The 18,217-nt window shown below is 36.8% G+C and overlaps 1 protein-coding gene across 1 annotated transcript in view; it reads right to left on the bottom strand.

Annotated features, from left to right (window-relative positions):
- WDR64 (WD repeat domain 64) overlaps positions 1 to 18,217 on the bottom strand; it is a gene marked incomplete at both ends in the record, with an annotated part of 61,814 nt that overhangs the window by 31,777 nt on the left and 11,820 nt on the right. Inside the window, 4 exons of the mRNA XM_080341453.1 lie at positions 7,780 to 7,919; positions 13,398 to 13,477; positions 16,134 to 16,268; positions 16,766 to 16,980. Of these exons, the coding sequence (XP_080197579.1) occupies positions 7,780 to 7,919; positions 13,398 to 13,477; positions 16,134 to 16,268; positions 16,766 to 16,980 (570 nt within the window). The remainder of the gene's footprint in view (positions 1 to 7,779; positions 7,920 to 13,397; positions 13,478 to 16,133; positions 16,269 to 16,765; positions 16,981 to 18,217) is intronic.

Genomic DNA, 18,217 nt, shown 5'->3' with positions numbered 1-18,217 from the left:
AAGATTAATCAGAGGTAGGTATCTACGGAGATACTCTAGTCAGGTAAAAACAACAAGTCACTGAACTGAGAGATAATGAGCTTTCCATTAACATCACCCAGACCTGTTACCAAGTTAGTAAAATTATACAAAACAAAACTAAAGACAGACAATTCCAGTAATCTCATGGACTATTCAGTTTACATTAGTCAACAACTGAAACTTAAATTTGGCAGCTTATTTTATCAAAGCAATGAGAAGATGACCTTACAGCACAAGAAAATATGAGTAAGACCTTCTTGGAATATTTCTTGCTGCCTGTTCATCTATTAATGCCAGCACCACATGACAAAAATGCAAACACCTAAAGTGACAGCAAAAACATGGACACATCACAGCATTCATGAATCTCTTCCCTTCCTTCTGGCCTTCTTCCTTTTCCAGCTCATGGGCAGGGATGGAGAGATCACACAACCCACTGTTCCACCTGAGTAACTCTACACAAGTCATCACCAGCATGGCTGCGGGATACAGTGTCACTGCTGTTCATCTGCACCAGCACTCACAGCTGTGCATGAATTCATGCACAAAGAGCAACAACAAAAGCCATGCTTATTTGGAAATTAGGAAGTGACTGGGGGAGTGGACTTAGGAACATTTTGTTAATAGCAACTTTACTGTGCTGCTTCCTGCAGCAGCCCAACTAACGCCAGGAACCCCTGAAGCCCTCTGAGAACACACTCTTTATGGTGAAATGCTTCTAGACTGCATCTTCTGAAATCACAGAAAATAGATTATATTCAAGCACACAAAACACATTAGAGAGGAGGGGAAGTGTGGAGAGAAGGAACTTCAATTCTTTTTGGAAATTTCTTTCCTTCTTCCTGATGTTTTCACCTTACAGGAAAAGCTGAGCTATACTTACAGCGACATTATATTTACAACACTGGCTCACATTAAGTGTGTATATTTGCATAAATAAGCACTTCTCTCTCGACCACCATCTTCCTTGAAGTCCTAAAACTGAGAACATAGAAAGAAGCCTGAACTGTCATTTCCATCAGGTCTAAAGCATATGTTTTATGAGCATGTAAAAACAGCAACACCCCTGTCTTCTACTTTTCTTAATACACACACACACAGACAGACACAGAGCAAAAGATTCACCTTACCAACTAAAATGAGAACAACAGAGGGAGACAGAACAAAGATGGCAAATAGGGCAAAACAAAATTGGTAAATAAATATTTTACACACTCTCAGTACAATAAAGTTCAGGCTTGGGAACATTTATCTGCTGCTGGGTTGTTATTAAGAGGCCACTGTGGAAACCTGCTTTGGCTTTAGAAGAAGTGAATACTCTTATGCCCCTTTCTGCATGTAATTAACTGAGACAGAAAAGGACTAAAGAAGTCCAGGATTTGTTGACCCCCACCCCCCACCAAAAGATGATCCCTTCAAGTTACTGCTAGCTGAGAATAAGAAAGTGAATGTAAAACACTGTTCCAAAGAAAATATCTCAGCAACTCTCAAGAGAAAACAGTAACTTCCTTTTAGCACTTCCAAATTCTCACATCCTGCTGATACATTTGTAAGTTAAGGAAAATGTGTTTTTTTGAAAAAGACAGACAGCTTTTCTCAGTTTTACAGAATGGTGATGCTGCAAGTCTTTAAAGCAACTTATGAAAAAATGGTGCACAGGGAAATCCAAAATCCAACCACTTGGAGCAGAAAGAAGTTGCAGTGGCCACTTATGCTGTGGGCATAAGCAGGAAATGTAAGGAACAATTAAAGCTGATTTTCTGATGAAGTGCTTAGTTTAACTACCCATATTTGATTCACTGTTCAACTGTTTCAGGAGGTCATTAAAGGCTCTGTGGTCTAAATGAAAAAAAATACAAACTTATACAGAACATCTGAGCCCTCAAAGACAGAAATCACCAGGCATGAAGTGGAGGTCAAACTGCAGTTCTGCTTGCCGTGTTATTTAATAGAGTAAGTTCTCTGCAGAGAATGCTGTCATGTGTCTTCTGATCCCTGAAAGTGATCCTGCAAAGTACTACAACTCCCTGCAGTTATTAGAAGACTTAGGAACAAATTGATGTCAATGGGTTTATTTGTGAGGCCAAGGCAAGGAGGATTTAGCTCTAATCCCATTAATGCAACGTGGTGCAGCAGATGGTACTATAACTAGTGCCTTATTGAGACAGTAATTTGGTGAAGTTCAAAATTCTGAACATTTCAAATCACTTCCTCCAATAGTACCATTAACCTGGTAGTATATAAAGTTACTTTTCTTCTCCCAGCTATGCAAGAATGCTGGAAAGAATTCAAATGCAATAGTGAGTCTAACTGCCCAACAATGAGCCCGCAGGATATTTACTGGGTGCTATGCAATGATTGAGAGTGTGTAAGGTACATCTGCCTCTGTGTTGCGTGCTCAGTATGCTGACAACAGACGTACCTGACCCAAATGCAAAGATGAAATAAACCCCAACACTTCTGGAGAACTGTTTCAGAAACAAGAAGCTCAAGGTACAGGACAGAGGTGACTGCCCATGACCACCAAGATCAGAAGAGCTCAAAAAACAGTCAGGTTCCTCCTATCGATCTTCAGCCAATCTTAGTATCAGGCCCTCACCTTAGACATAGTGTTTGAAGCAATTTTCAGGCATACAACACTTCATTTACATTTTGAAGATGTCATTTTTCTTCATTTCCCCATAGGAAAAAAGCAACTAGAAAACTACTGATCTGGAAATTTATTTTTAATATAGCTTAAACCCTAGATCTCAGTTTTTTGGTAGAAGAACTACAGAAATCACCACAGGCTGAATACAGATCATGCTCTGTTCCATCTTCAGCAAATACAGACTATTTAATACTTTAACCACCAAATACGTGCCCAGAAACAGACCATCTAATGGATCATTCCCTTCATGTATGCTGAGAATACGTGAGGACAATCCATTCATGAAGGAGATTTGGTCATTCTCAGATATACTGAGAAAAACCCTATCATTTTGCAAAGATACAACCATAGCTAAGACAGATATTTTCCTCAAACCCTCTAGCTGCATGCTGGTTGTAAGCAAAGCATGTGAACATGTTATACACCATGTAAGCCTAAGAACTAGAGAAGGAAAATGTAGTATGAGCCCAAAAAGTACTTTTTAAATTAGTTCTAATCCCTTTTACTTTTCAAAGAATCACAGAATGGCTGAGGCTGGAAGTGACCTCTGGAGGTCACCTTGTCTAACCCCACTGTTCAAGTGCGGCCATCTAGAGTCAGTTGTCCAGGATCATGTCCAGATGGATTTTGAATTATTGCCAAGGATGGAGACTCCACAACCTCTCTGGGCAACTTGTGCCAGTGCTTGGTCACTTGTCAGGTTTTTCCTGATGTTCAGACAGAGCTTCCAATGTTTCATTGTGTTCCCATTACTTCTACTCCTGTCACTGGGTACCACTTGAAAGTTCCTGGATCCATCTGCTTTATTCCCTTCCTTCTGATATTTATACACATCGATGAGATGCCACTAAAGTCTTCTCTTCTGCAGACTAATTTTGTAGTTTTTTTTTTTTTTTCAGACCCAAAAGACAAAGTAGTTTCAATAATGGAAAATGGGACAGGAAATAAAAGAACATTGGGCAAGTTACATTAAAAGTCTCAAGAAGAATATTCAATGTTCTTGAAGGATTAAGCAATATATAAAAGCAAAATAAATGTCTTAATCTCTGGGAGGAGCAAACCAAAGAAAATAAGAGCAAAGCAGCAAGGGACTTTCAAAGCACTATCTGATATAGATGTGGCCACATAATTTCTGTGAAGGATCATTGGAGCAGATTTCCCAAATGTGTCTTTTTCAAATTATCTAGATTAAATTTAATATTGTTGATATGCAGTACATTTTAGTAACAGCCCCGATTAGCGATGGTTTGAAATAAATTAAACATGGTGCTTCCAGCTCAGCTGTTCTCATTTTTCGGGAAGACAAATTACCGTATTATAAATATATCCTTAAAACAATGTCATGTGCTTTCAAAACAGGTTAGATAAACATCCGCACCAACCTACACAGGCATTGATACAATCACTTGCTCTGTTCCAGAAAGGCAAAAGACATTTATGACTTCCCACTGGGATATTGCACAGTCAGTTTGCAGTTAAGTAGATCTGGAAAGTGAGGACTGGAGACTGATAACATTAAGGTTTCAATAAATTTGCAAAAGTCAGAAAATACAAAAACAAATAATGTATCTTACCTCCCTTTATCCTCCCTGAAACACTAAAAATCTTCCCTTGGGTTCTTTAAGAATAAAACTTTTATATATATATATGTGTATATATATATGTGTATATATATATATGTATATATATACACATACACACACATATATATATATATAAAACACAGAGTTAATTTAGTAGTGTCAACATTCAGTGAGGGAGTATTTATGTGCTTACATCAAATTGCCTGCATCAGATTTTGAAGAAATTATGAATGGAATGAAACTCTGCCATGCCCCAGAATGGAGATGCGAGAAATCACCCTGTTTATTACACCACTCTCCTGCCACATGTAAATATGTCCATTGCTCTTTTGCTATTAGCTGCCAAAAATGAAATTACTTTTAAAGAGAAAAAGACCAAAGAACATTCCCTTCACTAATTTAAAACAAAGGTTTTGTGTTGTTTATAGATGGTACTGCACAGTGATATGAACACTGGGAATATACACCTTACACTAGCCCTATCAATTATCAAGCAAAACTGAGATTGTTTTATGCATTAAAGGCTGTAGCCTCAAATCTTGCTCACTTGACTCACTTAAGTGGTCTAATTCAACCGCTAATGCTAAGTGTGGGTGTAGCCAAGTTCTGCACCAGGATGAGAGAGCTGCACAGAGTTCTTGAAATTCACAATTTAGACACAGCCTGAAATTCTGAGCTATCATAATGCAGACCATGGTGCATAAGAATCTGATTTAAAGAAAATAATCCACATAGTACATGCATTTTACTTTTCAGCAAAGTAGTGTAAACACACAAGTGTAGCAATGCTCATGTTAAAACAATTGCCAGTCAAATTCTCTAGTTTATTCCAGGAGTGGATTGCACATTTATCTTAATGAATAAAGGCTAAACAATATTCTGCTGAATGAATGTAACTCATGGACTTTCTGCAGTATTTTTAATTCTTGTTTATGTGATTACTAATTTACAGAATTAGATACTTTCATCTTATTAATCCTTTAGCAGGACTGAGCACGGGTTCACTGCCAACAGAGATTCTTCTTCTACTTAGAAAGGTGGGATTTTAAAGCAGGCTGTCCAAGACAATAAGACCTGCATTTACTAAGGGCTGCCTAAACCCCAGTCCTTTCAGAGTTCTGTCCCACCCTTTTCCTCTATCCCTCCACTACATACACATGGGACTTCTTTGTAGACACAAGTGACCTGCTCAGTAATCTGTACTTTTGGAATAATCTAAGTCACGAAGTTAAGTCACGTGAACAGACTTAGGCAGTGTCAGAGGGGGTCGACTGAAATCCAGACAGGTCATCCAGCAACAGATGAAAAGCAAGAAGAATAGTCCTCTAAAATAAAGCACATGCGTCTTAAAAATATAACATATGATAACATATGTTTTGCTTCAGCAAAACAGCAAAAAAAATGAGAAAACTACTTTGATTTTTCTTATGCTAGGCAAATTGGAAAGCAAATTGGTCTTTTTTTTTCAGATGGAAATAAATTATGTATTTAACATAGAGTGTTAAAAGTTCCCTGAGAAGTTGTACAGTTTTGTATAATACCTGGTTCTTATCTGTATGAACACAAATGTGCTTTAACTGGGTTGGAAGCAATCTTGTTACAGCTGACCTTCCTTGCTATTGTGTATACCATGGATCACCTACAGATAGTAAATTCTTTGAGGGATAGAGTGATCATCACTTTATTTGCAAAGTCATTTAGACTTCTCTTCGAGAGATGCCTTCTTTTTTGATATAGTTTTCAACTATGACCATAACATTTGCCTGACTTTTGAAAGTCTAGGGATTTATGTCTATTTCTTTTTATTTTTGAGAAGTGTAATTTCTGCCTTGTAACTCACAGCACTGTTTAAAGACATATAGCTTTTAATTAAAATACACTTTCCCATATTAATTTTCATGCATGAGTGATGTTACTGATGTCATTGGCACAACTCAGCTACATTTAGCTAAGATCAGGTTTCCACATACTTGAAGACTTGTAAAATGGATTTTGCTTCCCTCTAAGTCATCATATCAAAGCACTGAAAGGCCCACAAAAGACCTGAAGAGATCATGTAGCAATTTACTGGCCCAGGGGCTTCATTCTTATTTGCTTTACTATAAATACCTTCTTGTACATTCATTCCCCCTAAGTCATGTCTTATGTCTTATTCCATTTTCTCTACATGTATAGCTTGCAGGCTATCTGTCAAAACCCTCCTTTATTTGGCAGTAATGTATGCCCGTAGGAAACATACAGAGCTATCTACAGAATAGACAGGTATAGGTTTATACGAGTAAGGGGGGGAAGGGTTATGACTCCAGGATTATGTGAACATGACAGATTTACGATGACTTATTTTCAGCTAGTAGTACTTTTAGAAGGGTGTGAGTTGTTTTAAGGATAGGATTAAAGACATGAAAACATGATATTTACTGGCACCTCAATGAGCAGTGGTAAGCAGTTATGGCAGAGGAGCAGCATGGAGAGAATAAAGAGCTCAGTAATATTTCTTACATAACCAAACAAAATGCTGGAAAGCTTTGAGATTGATGGATATCTCAGTAGACTAACTCTATTAGGTCTTCGTGGCTTTGTAGGAATTATTTTCCACAGATCATACCTTCAATTTGAAAGATCATTGTGAACTTTAATAATTCTGCCCAGTGCCTGCAGCCTTACCCAGTTTGAGACAACTGGTTAATTTAGTATGCATGCTCTGTATTCCACCATTGCAGATGTTAATGAAAATATTGAATACTTTTAAATATTGAAAATATCGTACAGGACAGCTCTTGAAAGAGCTCCATAGCCATTCATAACTACCCCTTCAGAGGCTTCTCATTTATTTTTGCACATATTTTTAGAAGTTTTTATTCTCTCCTAAACAGTCTCATTTTGACAAATGAGACAAATCCCTGATTTGTCTCCAATCCCTGATTCCACCAGTAACTTAAAGGAAACCCACCCATTTCCAGCAGAATCTTGCAATATTTGGTTGAAGAAGTTTTGTTATTGATTTTATTAGTATTCCTCTTAATGGACAATGTTTTGGAGCAGTAAGTCTTGTAAAAGACATTCTTCAGAAAGAGGTCAATAGATTCACACAATGCATAGAGTCACCAGTGTAAGAAAAAACCCACCTATGGATGTAGTAGGCTAACAGCCAGAGAAAAAGGTAGATGAAGCTGTAGGAGGTTTTTACAGGTGAACACTACCAAATGAAGTATTCAGGTACAGGTTATGTTGTAATTCTGGCAGTTGCCAAACTAATACAGAAATTACCAGAATGTTAATGTCTACTATCACAAGTATTCTTTTGTCACATTCAGAAAGAAAATATGCCAAATAGTTCCATGTTAGTCTTGCTTCTCAATATAAAATAATTGGGAAATCTTAAGCTAAAACTCCACCATTATTAAAATAAAAGAACCAACAAGCAATGAGATTAGGACTAGATACTATCAGAAGGACTTACTCAAAAGCAGATTCTTACCTGCATTTACAGCATTGATTTCCGTGAAGTTAAGAAAAGTGTTTTACCTTTGTAGAGGAAAGGCTGATGACCTGTTGATCTTTCTCATTCGTCACAAGTTCCACAACACTATGTTGGTGTCCTGATAGCTTCCCTGAAGGCTTACTATTAACAACTGGATGCCACAAACGAAGCAGTTTGTCATGACCTGAAAGAAAAAAAAAATTATATATAGCCAGAAAGACCAAATAGTCCCTGGTGTTACAAATAAGCTTTGTAATGGAGAGTTTAGTGTTGATAAGTCTCTTCTTTCACCATGTAGGCAACTCCTACATAAGGATATGAATTTTTAATTCTAAGGGCTGGTTTCCAGCTTGTCCTCAAACTTGTATTAAAACAACATAACTGATTTGCCTTTTGTGAAAAATGCAGTTGTGATTCATGCTAAGATGTTTAATGTTTACAAGTATAACCAAATGAGGCATGGGCTCTGAACCTGGAGAAAGGAAAAGGTGGTTAAGTTCTATGTAAAAAGTTATGAAACTTGTTTAGGAAGTTTTATCGACAGAGGGAACTAACATTTTAAGGGTTAAGCAACTATATAATAAGGGCCTACTAAAAAGCTAACATTTTAAACCACATTATTAATATCTAGTTTAGAGCTGTATGTAACTAATTGTGCTAAAAAAAGCAGGACTTCATTAAATGCCGAGATAAGAAGTTCTACAGCACCAGCTGCAACCTTGAGGAGACAAGATAGCCAAGATTTACAGCAAAAAGGGGGCGCCAGTCTGGTTTCAGTCAGTTTGGTAGCTTGGGTTCCAGCCAGTTCCTCCTAATGAGCCAAAGGTAAAAAGTCCACTGTGACGAAGCTGAAGGAGCCTTCATCCAAAGACCCCTAAAGACCCTTCCTCAAATTCACCAAGTGACATTGCGCAGGCGCAACAGGGAGTGTCAAGGAGGGGAATATGTAAATGGTTATCTGAGACTCATTTTAATAAAAACCGGGAAAGGTCATGAATATGTATAGGCATTTCTGGGATCATTATGAATATGTAATACCATACTGTATTTAAGCACATTTCTTATTGTTAAAGGAGTGCGTGCTGGGCGGAGTGAATCCCCGGCGCACCCAGCGCTGTTTTGCTTATGCTCTAATGAACACGTGTTTAAGGAATACAAGGAATTGGATTAAACGTTGTTTATCCATAGAAAAAGCGTAAGTTATTTATTTCACTTTCTAAGCCTTTTTATTTTAGTAGAGGAACATCGGGGACACTGGATGTGATCAGGTACACTACATGAGCTAGACCTATGGGAGCAGAATACTTTATTAGAAATAGAACTGGGGCTTAGATTTTTTTCCTTTGAAGATCTAATTTACAAAAATGTCAAGTAATATTTGTGTCCACTTAGCCAGGAAATGAAGGGATGAGCACCTCTGTGGAAGAGGGTGGGTGTGCAGAACAGGAAGGGGAACACACATGAAAGCTGAAAGCAGATAGGAAACAATAATGGCTCATGAGTGATTTTGTGTCTTTAAGTAAATGAGAATTAGGTCTTTCATATTTATTTGTATGTTCAAACATTAAATTTACTTACAATTTTAGGGAATAATCCTTGATTGCATAATAGATGAATCCTTTGGTAGTATTTTCATAATAATTTCCAGAAACAGTTCAAAACACAAAGATGTTAAAAATGTACTAGTAAACTCTGGGCTTTACATAGTGATGTAAACATCACTGTACCTAGTACTCTGAAATATTTAATATTTTTCACAGAAGTTTCAAGAGAGCATGAGCCCAGTTTAAATTTGACATTAATTAATTTACATTTTAACTTTCAATTCTTGGGAAATATTGCAATTATACGAATTGTATGCTATTAGCTGAATACTCTAATTTGACACACAGTAAATGAAACAGATACATTTTATCTAGACTTCAATTTGAGTTTTTTTTTTTTTTCTCAGCTTAAAGTGAAGTGCAAAAAGCCAAATAAACCATAGATTAAGAATTATATGCCCCAAAAGAACATTCACTTAACCTCAAGACTGTGATGCTCAGCTCAGTTTTGTAAACAAATAACAGTCAAAGGTCGGCTCTTCCAGTCTGCCCTCCAGGCATCTTCCTTAAGCTTGCTCAGCCTTCTGTCATTGGTCAGTCCCTCCCTCTCTCTCCACAGAGATCTATTCCTTTGCTGCTTAACACAGCAATATGTGACTCATTTATGAGCACCCCATCTCCCTTTTCCGTCATTAAACATTATTGTCCTCTCAGTTAAATTGATTTCACTGTTTATGTAGCCTCTCTCAAAATGAGAGAGGCTCACTGGAGAAATGATCTTCTCTTAAAATAGCCACAACAGAAAATAATTTGGTTTTATGCCAGATCATTTCAAACGTGTGACTTGAGTATGAAACCATGCAAACATCTGTACTGGCACAACAGAGGGATAACTTTGGCGTAGGAAAGGGGAGCCATGGATGAGCAGCTGACCCGCAATAACATCAATGAGAACCAGCTTCTTTTCAGGGTGCCTTTCAGGCAAAACTATTCTAGATGAGCTGCCTATGATGTAAGCATGGCAGGAAGTAGCATAGAAAGGCTATAAAGAGGTTTGTGAATCCCTTTTGGATGGGGAAACTGCAGAACATGCTGGGCCCCTCCTCCCTTCCCAGATACTGTGTTAGGCTGTCATAGACATGTCCTATAAGTTAGCAGAACCCTTGTGACCAGGCCAGTGTACATTGCTGAGAACCAAGATCATGGGCATAAAACTCAGCTTGCAGACCTTCCATGAGGTCAAGAGGAGGACATGAAATATGGTAGGCAGGAGCCTCCAGTAAGACTAGTGAGATAAGTTATAAGCAGAGGGAACAGGCACTGCTTCAACAATGTCCCCTTTAGCAGCCCCAAATGGAAACTCTCATGTCTCAAAATGACAGTCAACTAGGTAGAAGCTGTTGATAGTATCCGACCAGCGAACTACCTACTTGCCGAGCTTTTGAGGAAAAGGGTCTTTCTTAGCCTTCCTAATTGCTCTGTTTGTTATATTCCCAAGGTGATGGAAGGTGTCTGAAGGGGAGGATAGTGCACAGAGAGTTTCTTGTGAGAATAGAATCACTAATACATGTTTTTAATTTAAGATATTAACAGGAAGAACAAGCCTCGCTAGGATAGAAAACCTTTTGCTACATTAAAAATGCTGTTTGCTTCTTATGTGAAATAGTGGATTCATTTTTGTTCCTTTTACTGATGTTGAGATAATGGTGCATTTGGCTATAGTAGGCATGTTCTCTCCACTGGACTAATGCCAGATTGGCACTAACATTTGCTGCTCCACTGCTTCACTGAAACATTTGCTGGAACATTTATTCTCTCTGTGCTCCAAAAATGCCTCCAGGATTCAGAATCCTGACACAGAAGACATGGGCACAAAGCACATTCAATAAAACCTTGAAGAAGATTAATTATCTATCTATATATCAGAGAACAAATTTTTAAGATTCTGTGAAATCAATGATTTGAATCATGATGGGTTCTGTTTGGTGTTCTCCATTCCAAGATAAATAATTATGAAAGCATGTGTTTAGGGTTTTTTAAAAAGTCATATGCTATGACCACAGGTCTATTCTAGCTAGATGTTATGGATTCCAATGCATTCTTGGAACATGTGATCCTTTGTCAAATTGTCTCCCTTGTTCACACAGTTTTGCAATTTGTGTGGTATTACAAAAGTCTGCTGAGATGTCTGCATTTCAGTGGTGTTGAAACCCCCTTGAGAACAATAGCATTTCTGAATGGAAAAAAAACCCTAGGTTTAGCTTCACATGCCCTGATAAACTAGAAAAGAAAAATATAAGTCCTGGTTTCTTTCTATGTGCTCCTTGCACACAGAAGGACCCCTTATTCTTTTAAACAATCCATAATTTCTTCAAGTCTGCCTTTTCAATAATCTTGGGTTATAATGACTGCAAAACCTCTTCAGAACAGTTAGACATCTGGTCAACACAAGTTTGTATTTTTATCATATTGGACAATGTCTCTTTTTTTGTGCTGCCTTGTCTGCATATGTTCTTAAGTTTAGACTGCATCATAGAAAAGAGTCTGCTCATGCTTGTGAAGGCTAGTATTAGCGGAATCCTGGGATACAATTTCTGTAACTAGGATTCCTGGGCATTCCTGAAAATGTCAATACCAATGATGTTACCAACTACTCCACTTGTGCCAGGAATACACAAAGGATGCTAAGCAAGCAGAGGACTTATTTTTATCAGTCTTAAGCTTCTACTGCTAGATTTAGAAATCAATAATCATTTGTCTTCTACTTTACTGCTCACAGGAGAACAATAGCCAGATTTGAAGAAATAATAGAGTTAAAAGTTGATATATCATACAATTTAAAACTTAACATCTCCAGCTTTTAATGCATACATAATTTGATCTTAATTGTAGCTATTCCCTGGGGTGATGATTAAGAAATAGTTGGTATCAAAATGGATGCAGAATAAGAGGAAAATCATATCAGTTTACCATTTGGTATAATATTAATGCAAAATGCTACACAGTAAAGTTATGCTAAATTACTATGGGCTCCATATTTTAGGCCACTATCAGGTTTTTATAATTTTATTAGTTGAAGAAGCCTAGCTTTTAGCATGAAAAGTGAACTCTATACCAGGTTTGCCTGTATCTTTGTTATTAATTTTTATAAATGTCAAATATCTGGAAGACAAAATTAGTTTCTGTCACAGTACTGGTAAACTCAGGATATTGAAATACAACAAAGAAATTATGGAAGAGTAAGGGTGTTAAAACATGACATTTTTAATTGTCACTTCCTAGTGTAATAATACAGTGTGTTTTTTGCATACTATTTGTGTTATATACCTGGCTAAATAACAATGGATTGGGGCTTAATAGAGTGGTTAGCAGATTTATCTCCACTGCATACTTTAGAAGCTAGCCTGCAATCAAATGTTGGATTTTTTTTTCTTTTATTATAATTGCTGAATGTGACATATAAATATACTTTGTACAAATGTTGACACATGTCACAAAGAAATCTATATATTATGATTCCTGAATTATTTAACTGTTCTGGTCTTAAGCAAGTTCTGGTTTTAAGCAAGATTCTTGTACTGAAGACTTGGAGATAGGCAGCATTGATGTCACTTCAGGGCACCACTCTGTCAAATAGAATATACGAACAAGACTGCTGCCAGACTCCAGCCACATTTCTGCAGCATGAAATATGACCACTGCAACAGAAAGGTTCATAAAATTATTGGATAACAGGGAAAAAATGGATGTAAGAGTGCTATTTCTGCAATTTGCTTTTGGAGAACGAACAAACAGCAAAGCTTTGTGGAAACACAATCAGAGAGAAGAGCAACAGAAAGTATTAAGATGGCCCAATGTAATTGTCTAAAACAGGAAAGGATGGCCAAAGAATTATAGGAAAAGGTGGGGTCATTGCTGATTGTACCGGAGTAATGTGTATAACCTGGCCAAGACAGTCACCACTGTGATTTGGAAAGGTGCCTTCGAGTAGTTTAACCTACTGTTTGTTCTGTTTTATTACATAAATAACATGATACATGAATCAAACCCAGACTGAGCCCTTGACAGATTCCTGTCACTTTTCAGAACAATATCTTGGAAAAAAAAACAGTACTTACCTCCAGTGACAATGACTTTTGCTTTTGCACAGTATGTAAAGGCATTGACCCCTTTAGGGACAGAAAATTCCTTTACAGGTCTGTAATAATTAATAAAACAGTTAATCACATAAGAAACATTTGGAAAATACAGTCTACAGTTGTTTTATTTTATTTTTCTGTAGTATATAGAATAGCTGTTTGCATAGTATATACAATCTCTTATTAAAAAACAAATAGATTTACAACAGTGACTGAGATAGTAGGATCAATAAAATGGGAACAGAGTACACTTTCCATTAAAGTAACAAACCTCTGATTTGAACACCTGAATCCTTTATCAGTTATACTCCAAACAGAATCCTAAAATGGTAGCTGTTGCCAAAGTACGCCTTCACACACATCTGCATGCTTACAGTAGTTCATCGCTGAGGAAAACTATCAAACCAAGTGCCTTTGCCTGTCTCGGACATGGAGGTCTATTGTGGCCTCTTGTTTTGCATAAAGTAAGTGCAGTTGCTTTGCTGCTGCTTATGTATAATGTACTGTATAAGGCATAGTTTCTATTTGTGTTGTACAATAACATGAAGAGACTGCAAGTTTCTAAAATTCAACTGAATTATTCTGTTGCAGTCACTACAAAAGCATCGAAATTCCAAAAAAAACAACACAGGCTGAGATTGACTTGGAGTCCTTTCTAAACCCACTGTTTGTGCAACTTCTGCTTGTCTCTCCATGTTTCATACATTGCCACTAATAAGTGAATATTTTCTTGATTTTAGGAGTTGGCAATAGCATGGCTAACATCTGTCTCTCCCAGGAAACAATAACCATTAGAGTAATTAAGCTATACAGAATTAAATGAGTGCACATTTAGATTTTTTTCTTTGAAATACAGACAAGTAGGTAGTTCATTTATTCTGATCTAGAGAGTAGCCATGAATATTGAAAAGCACAATTGGGGATGACAGTAAAGTTGACAAAAGACTATGGAAACTTTGAGGATTAATGAAAGAGCTTGTTATTTCTAGGCAGGTGTAAATAAAAGGCTGTTCACTCCCTATTAGAGGGACAAGTTTTCTTTTAAGAGCTCTAACAGAGGAGACTTAATGCTCTTAATGGTATAAAATAGCAAGTACTTTATTTAAATCTGTGATTGGCAGATTTCATCAGGATTTCTTATATCTTTCCTTAATTTCTTAAAATTGATACTTCTATATAATGGTCTATTGGCTCTCTAATGAACCATCTTGACATTCTTCTAACATCAGAGTGAATAAGAGGTTTCAGCAGTATGAAGTCCTTCCCAAGTCTTGGCCTTGCAGCAGAAGCACTCAATGATCCCATCCATACCTCCCTTTTTTTAGACACTTTACAAGAAAATATTAGCACTGCTCATCAGCCATTATCCACAAAGACACTTAATGGCCACATCAGAGCCAAGATAGATTGCATCCCTCTTCAAGCACAGTAACAATTGCTTGCTGAAAAGTTAATTGGGGAAATTTATTACTCTAGTACCAGTAAATCATATATTAAACCACAATTACTTATGCAATGGGCATTTCAAAGTTATTTGATCCATAGCTATTTTTAGGGCTATTAATTCCATTTTAACAGCCATGTAATTTTTCAGTTGTCTAAATATAATTTCATTTTGCTGCTGCATGGAGCTGCTTCGAGAAATCTACTTATTGGAATTGGACACACAATTATAGTCAATGTTAAATGAAAAAGACAAGATATTTGCACTTAATGTTCTTAATGGTGTATGGTGGTAGCATATACTCTTTTGACTACACTTTTGGGTCTACAGTCTTTTTTTTCTTTTCTTCTCAAACTGATCCTTATTTTTTTCAAAACTTCCAGCAAAATCAAATAGGATTTCTCAGCTTTTCTGCTGACAGAGCATGTGACCTTGGAAAAGCTATAATTATTTCATATTTCACTGTAGACACAGACATTTAACACTCATAAAACCTAAAGTTATTGGTGGATGCAAGAAATACTATGTGAATATTTATGGCCTGTGTCATACAAGAGATAAAACAGATTAACATAAATGTTGCTACTAGCCTTAAAAATCTATTCATCTCTGGATGTACCTCACAGAGAAATTGTGAAGCTGGTCTAATGTTTACACTGCTTTGAGATATTTGAATGAAAAGGTCTATCTGTATGCTATTTATAGTTTCTTTTTACATCAAAATGTATTTGTATTGTTTATTTTTAAATTGGGCTATGTACTCTAGAAAGGCTTGGAATCAGCTATAGCACTGATGGGCCATAGGAATGATGTGGCACAAATAAGGAGGCCATGGCTCCTTTCCTACTTCATAGTAAATCCATTTCACAGCCCTCAGTATAATTTGCTTTCTTGATTCAAGCTAGTGCAACTAAAACTTGTGAAATTGAAACTGTAAATGAAACGTAGTTTTAATATAAATTTAAAATGAATGGATACATGATACACATGTAACAAAGCAATCAATTTTTCAACTAAAATTTGCCTGCCTAGGAGAAGCTGGAGTAGACAATACTGCCAATGTAACTTATTTTTAAGGGTTGTGAGTGATGAACACATATGGACAGTCCTCTCCTACATTAAAAGCTAACAAACAGTAATATTCAAGTATTTAAGTAGCTGTATTTTTTTTATACTAACAATGCTTATAGAAAACATAGCTTCAATACAACAGGATGACAACTTGCAAGGCACTGATCTCTGCAGAGTTATAAAAGATGTCATATACTTACAAATTGTCCTTTAGTCGCTTTATGTCATCCAAAATAAAAGAATGAATGCTGTCTGAAGAGCAGGATCCAAAACAATTTAGTTCAGAAATATACTTGACTTTCATAACCCAGTCATCATGTAGCTTGCGTTTAACACTAGGGATATAAATTGAGATGTTATTAGGATACAGGTATCTTCTGTAACATGCCCATAGGTGCAGTGAGATCATACACAACCAGTGCTAGCATTTAATATCCAGAGCAGATGCAGAACCTCTCTTCCAGCTCAAACGCAAGCACAGCTAAAGTTAGAGTTGAATCCTGCTCTTCTCTAGTAGCAACTATACTTCCATCTAATTGGGCAAAATAAAGCCATGCCTTTTCCAAACTGGATAACAGCAATTGTGAGTTCTTCTCTGTAATTATACTTTACATCCTCTCTGTTGTAAGATCTCTTGTAAGATATTCTACTGAAAATGATGGCATTTCCTTCACACAACAACAAGCAAACCATACTTACTGCAGTTTGAAAAAATGTCTTTGTTAGGTGAGGTTAATTTCTGTGTAAAAGCTAATCCTCCATGTAGGCCAGAGAAAACGGAAATTAAAAAAAAAAAAGCCAGACTGATAATATTTTATCAAGAGTAACTTACATGTTAAAAGTTTTGGAGTCCAGGGCCTGTAGTTGTGATTCTTTTTTGCCTTTACATCGTTTCAATCCAAACTGCTCAGCAGTCACATTAAGCAGGTAAACATAACCCTTATCATCTCCCATTAGGATAGTATCCTTAGCCAGGTCATCTGACTTAGTCACCGTGCAAACACAGAGCAGACCATTTTCCATCGGTTTGATCATAAAGCCATTATTCTGTGAAATATGGTAGATTTTTAGATATTGCACACAAGGCCTTAAGCTGACTGAACATATTGTGCTTATCTACTTATATCAACATTCAATTCTTAACTTTTTTTTCAAGCTGCCCCTGTGACAGCTGTTTCCTGGTATTAGAAACTCATAGAAGATCATCACCAAGTGAAGTTAAATGCAGATTTAAGGTTTTCAGTGAGGATTTATTTCATAGGTAGCCTTTTCCATTTCTGTAAGAAAATATTAATTACATATTCTAGGGAGGATCTCACCATGCTAAGTAGGATGGTATATTTGCTAAGACTGTACATGGTTTCCTGTTCAGAAACAAGGTGCTGTCTACAAGAAGATGCAAAATACGCAAATAAAAGAATTATTCAAACCACAAAATGCTGCAGTAATGCAGAGAGAAATTATATCAGAGTCCTAATTATTAACACAGCCTGGGAATACCAAGTGTACTTATATGGGCAGGTGTTTGACTTTTCAGGAATTAAGATAGTGAGAATGAATACAGCTGCAAGCCACTGTGGTATTTTGCTAGACTGAGAAGTCCTGGGAATGGAATTTTGGGTCATCTGCATGATACAGTTTATTGGTTCTACTGCCTGACTCCATCTGTTATTTGATTAAAGCATCCTTGCCAACCTGAACTGGCATAGGAATTAACTCCTCACATGCCATAGGAATTAACTGCTTCCATGTTGTCAGTGAAGCACAGAAACATTAAAGGAGACATTACCAAGATATAGAACTGTCTACATATTTTTCCTGTGGTCTCCAATGAGAACTGCTCCCATTCAGCCACAGGGCACCTTCAGCCCTCACTGATGGACTGACTGGAGGAAACTTGGAGAATAATGACTGGAGAATACCCTTTTGAGCCTTCTTTCCCAGAAGTCCAATTTGATTGCCAGGAATACTTCCACTGATCTGTCTGAGGTTGGGGTGAGGCCTTTTAATATTGAGAACAACAACAAAAAAAATCCTAAGGTTTGATCTTGTCCTAAAATTTTTACTTTGTTTCATGTAATCTTCTCAGCGAACTCAGAATTGCTGTGAAACGACCCAGAAAAAGGAGGAAAAATCTAAGGTATGGGTCAGAAATTCTTGTAAAAATTGTATTTTGTAATAAGGCATTCAAAAAAACTTTAACTGGTTGGATACACACTGTCAACATCAAGATGCCTTTGCTCTTGGAAGGTCCCGAACAAAATGCGGGATATGAAGCAGTATT

The sequence above is a fragment of the Nesoenas mayeri genome (genome assembly GCF_963082525.1).
Source record: "Nesoenas mayeri genome assembly, chromosome: 3".
Classification (NCBI taxonomy): Eukaryota; Metazoa; Chordata; class Aves; order Columbiformes; family Columbidae; genus Nesoenas; species Nesoenas mayeri.
The sequence above is the reverse complement of the archived record's forward strand: the minus strand, read 5'-3'. Positions and strand labels throughout refer to the sequence as shown.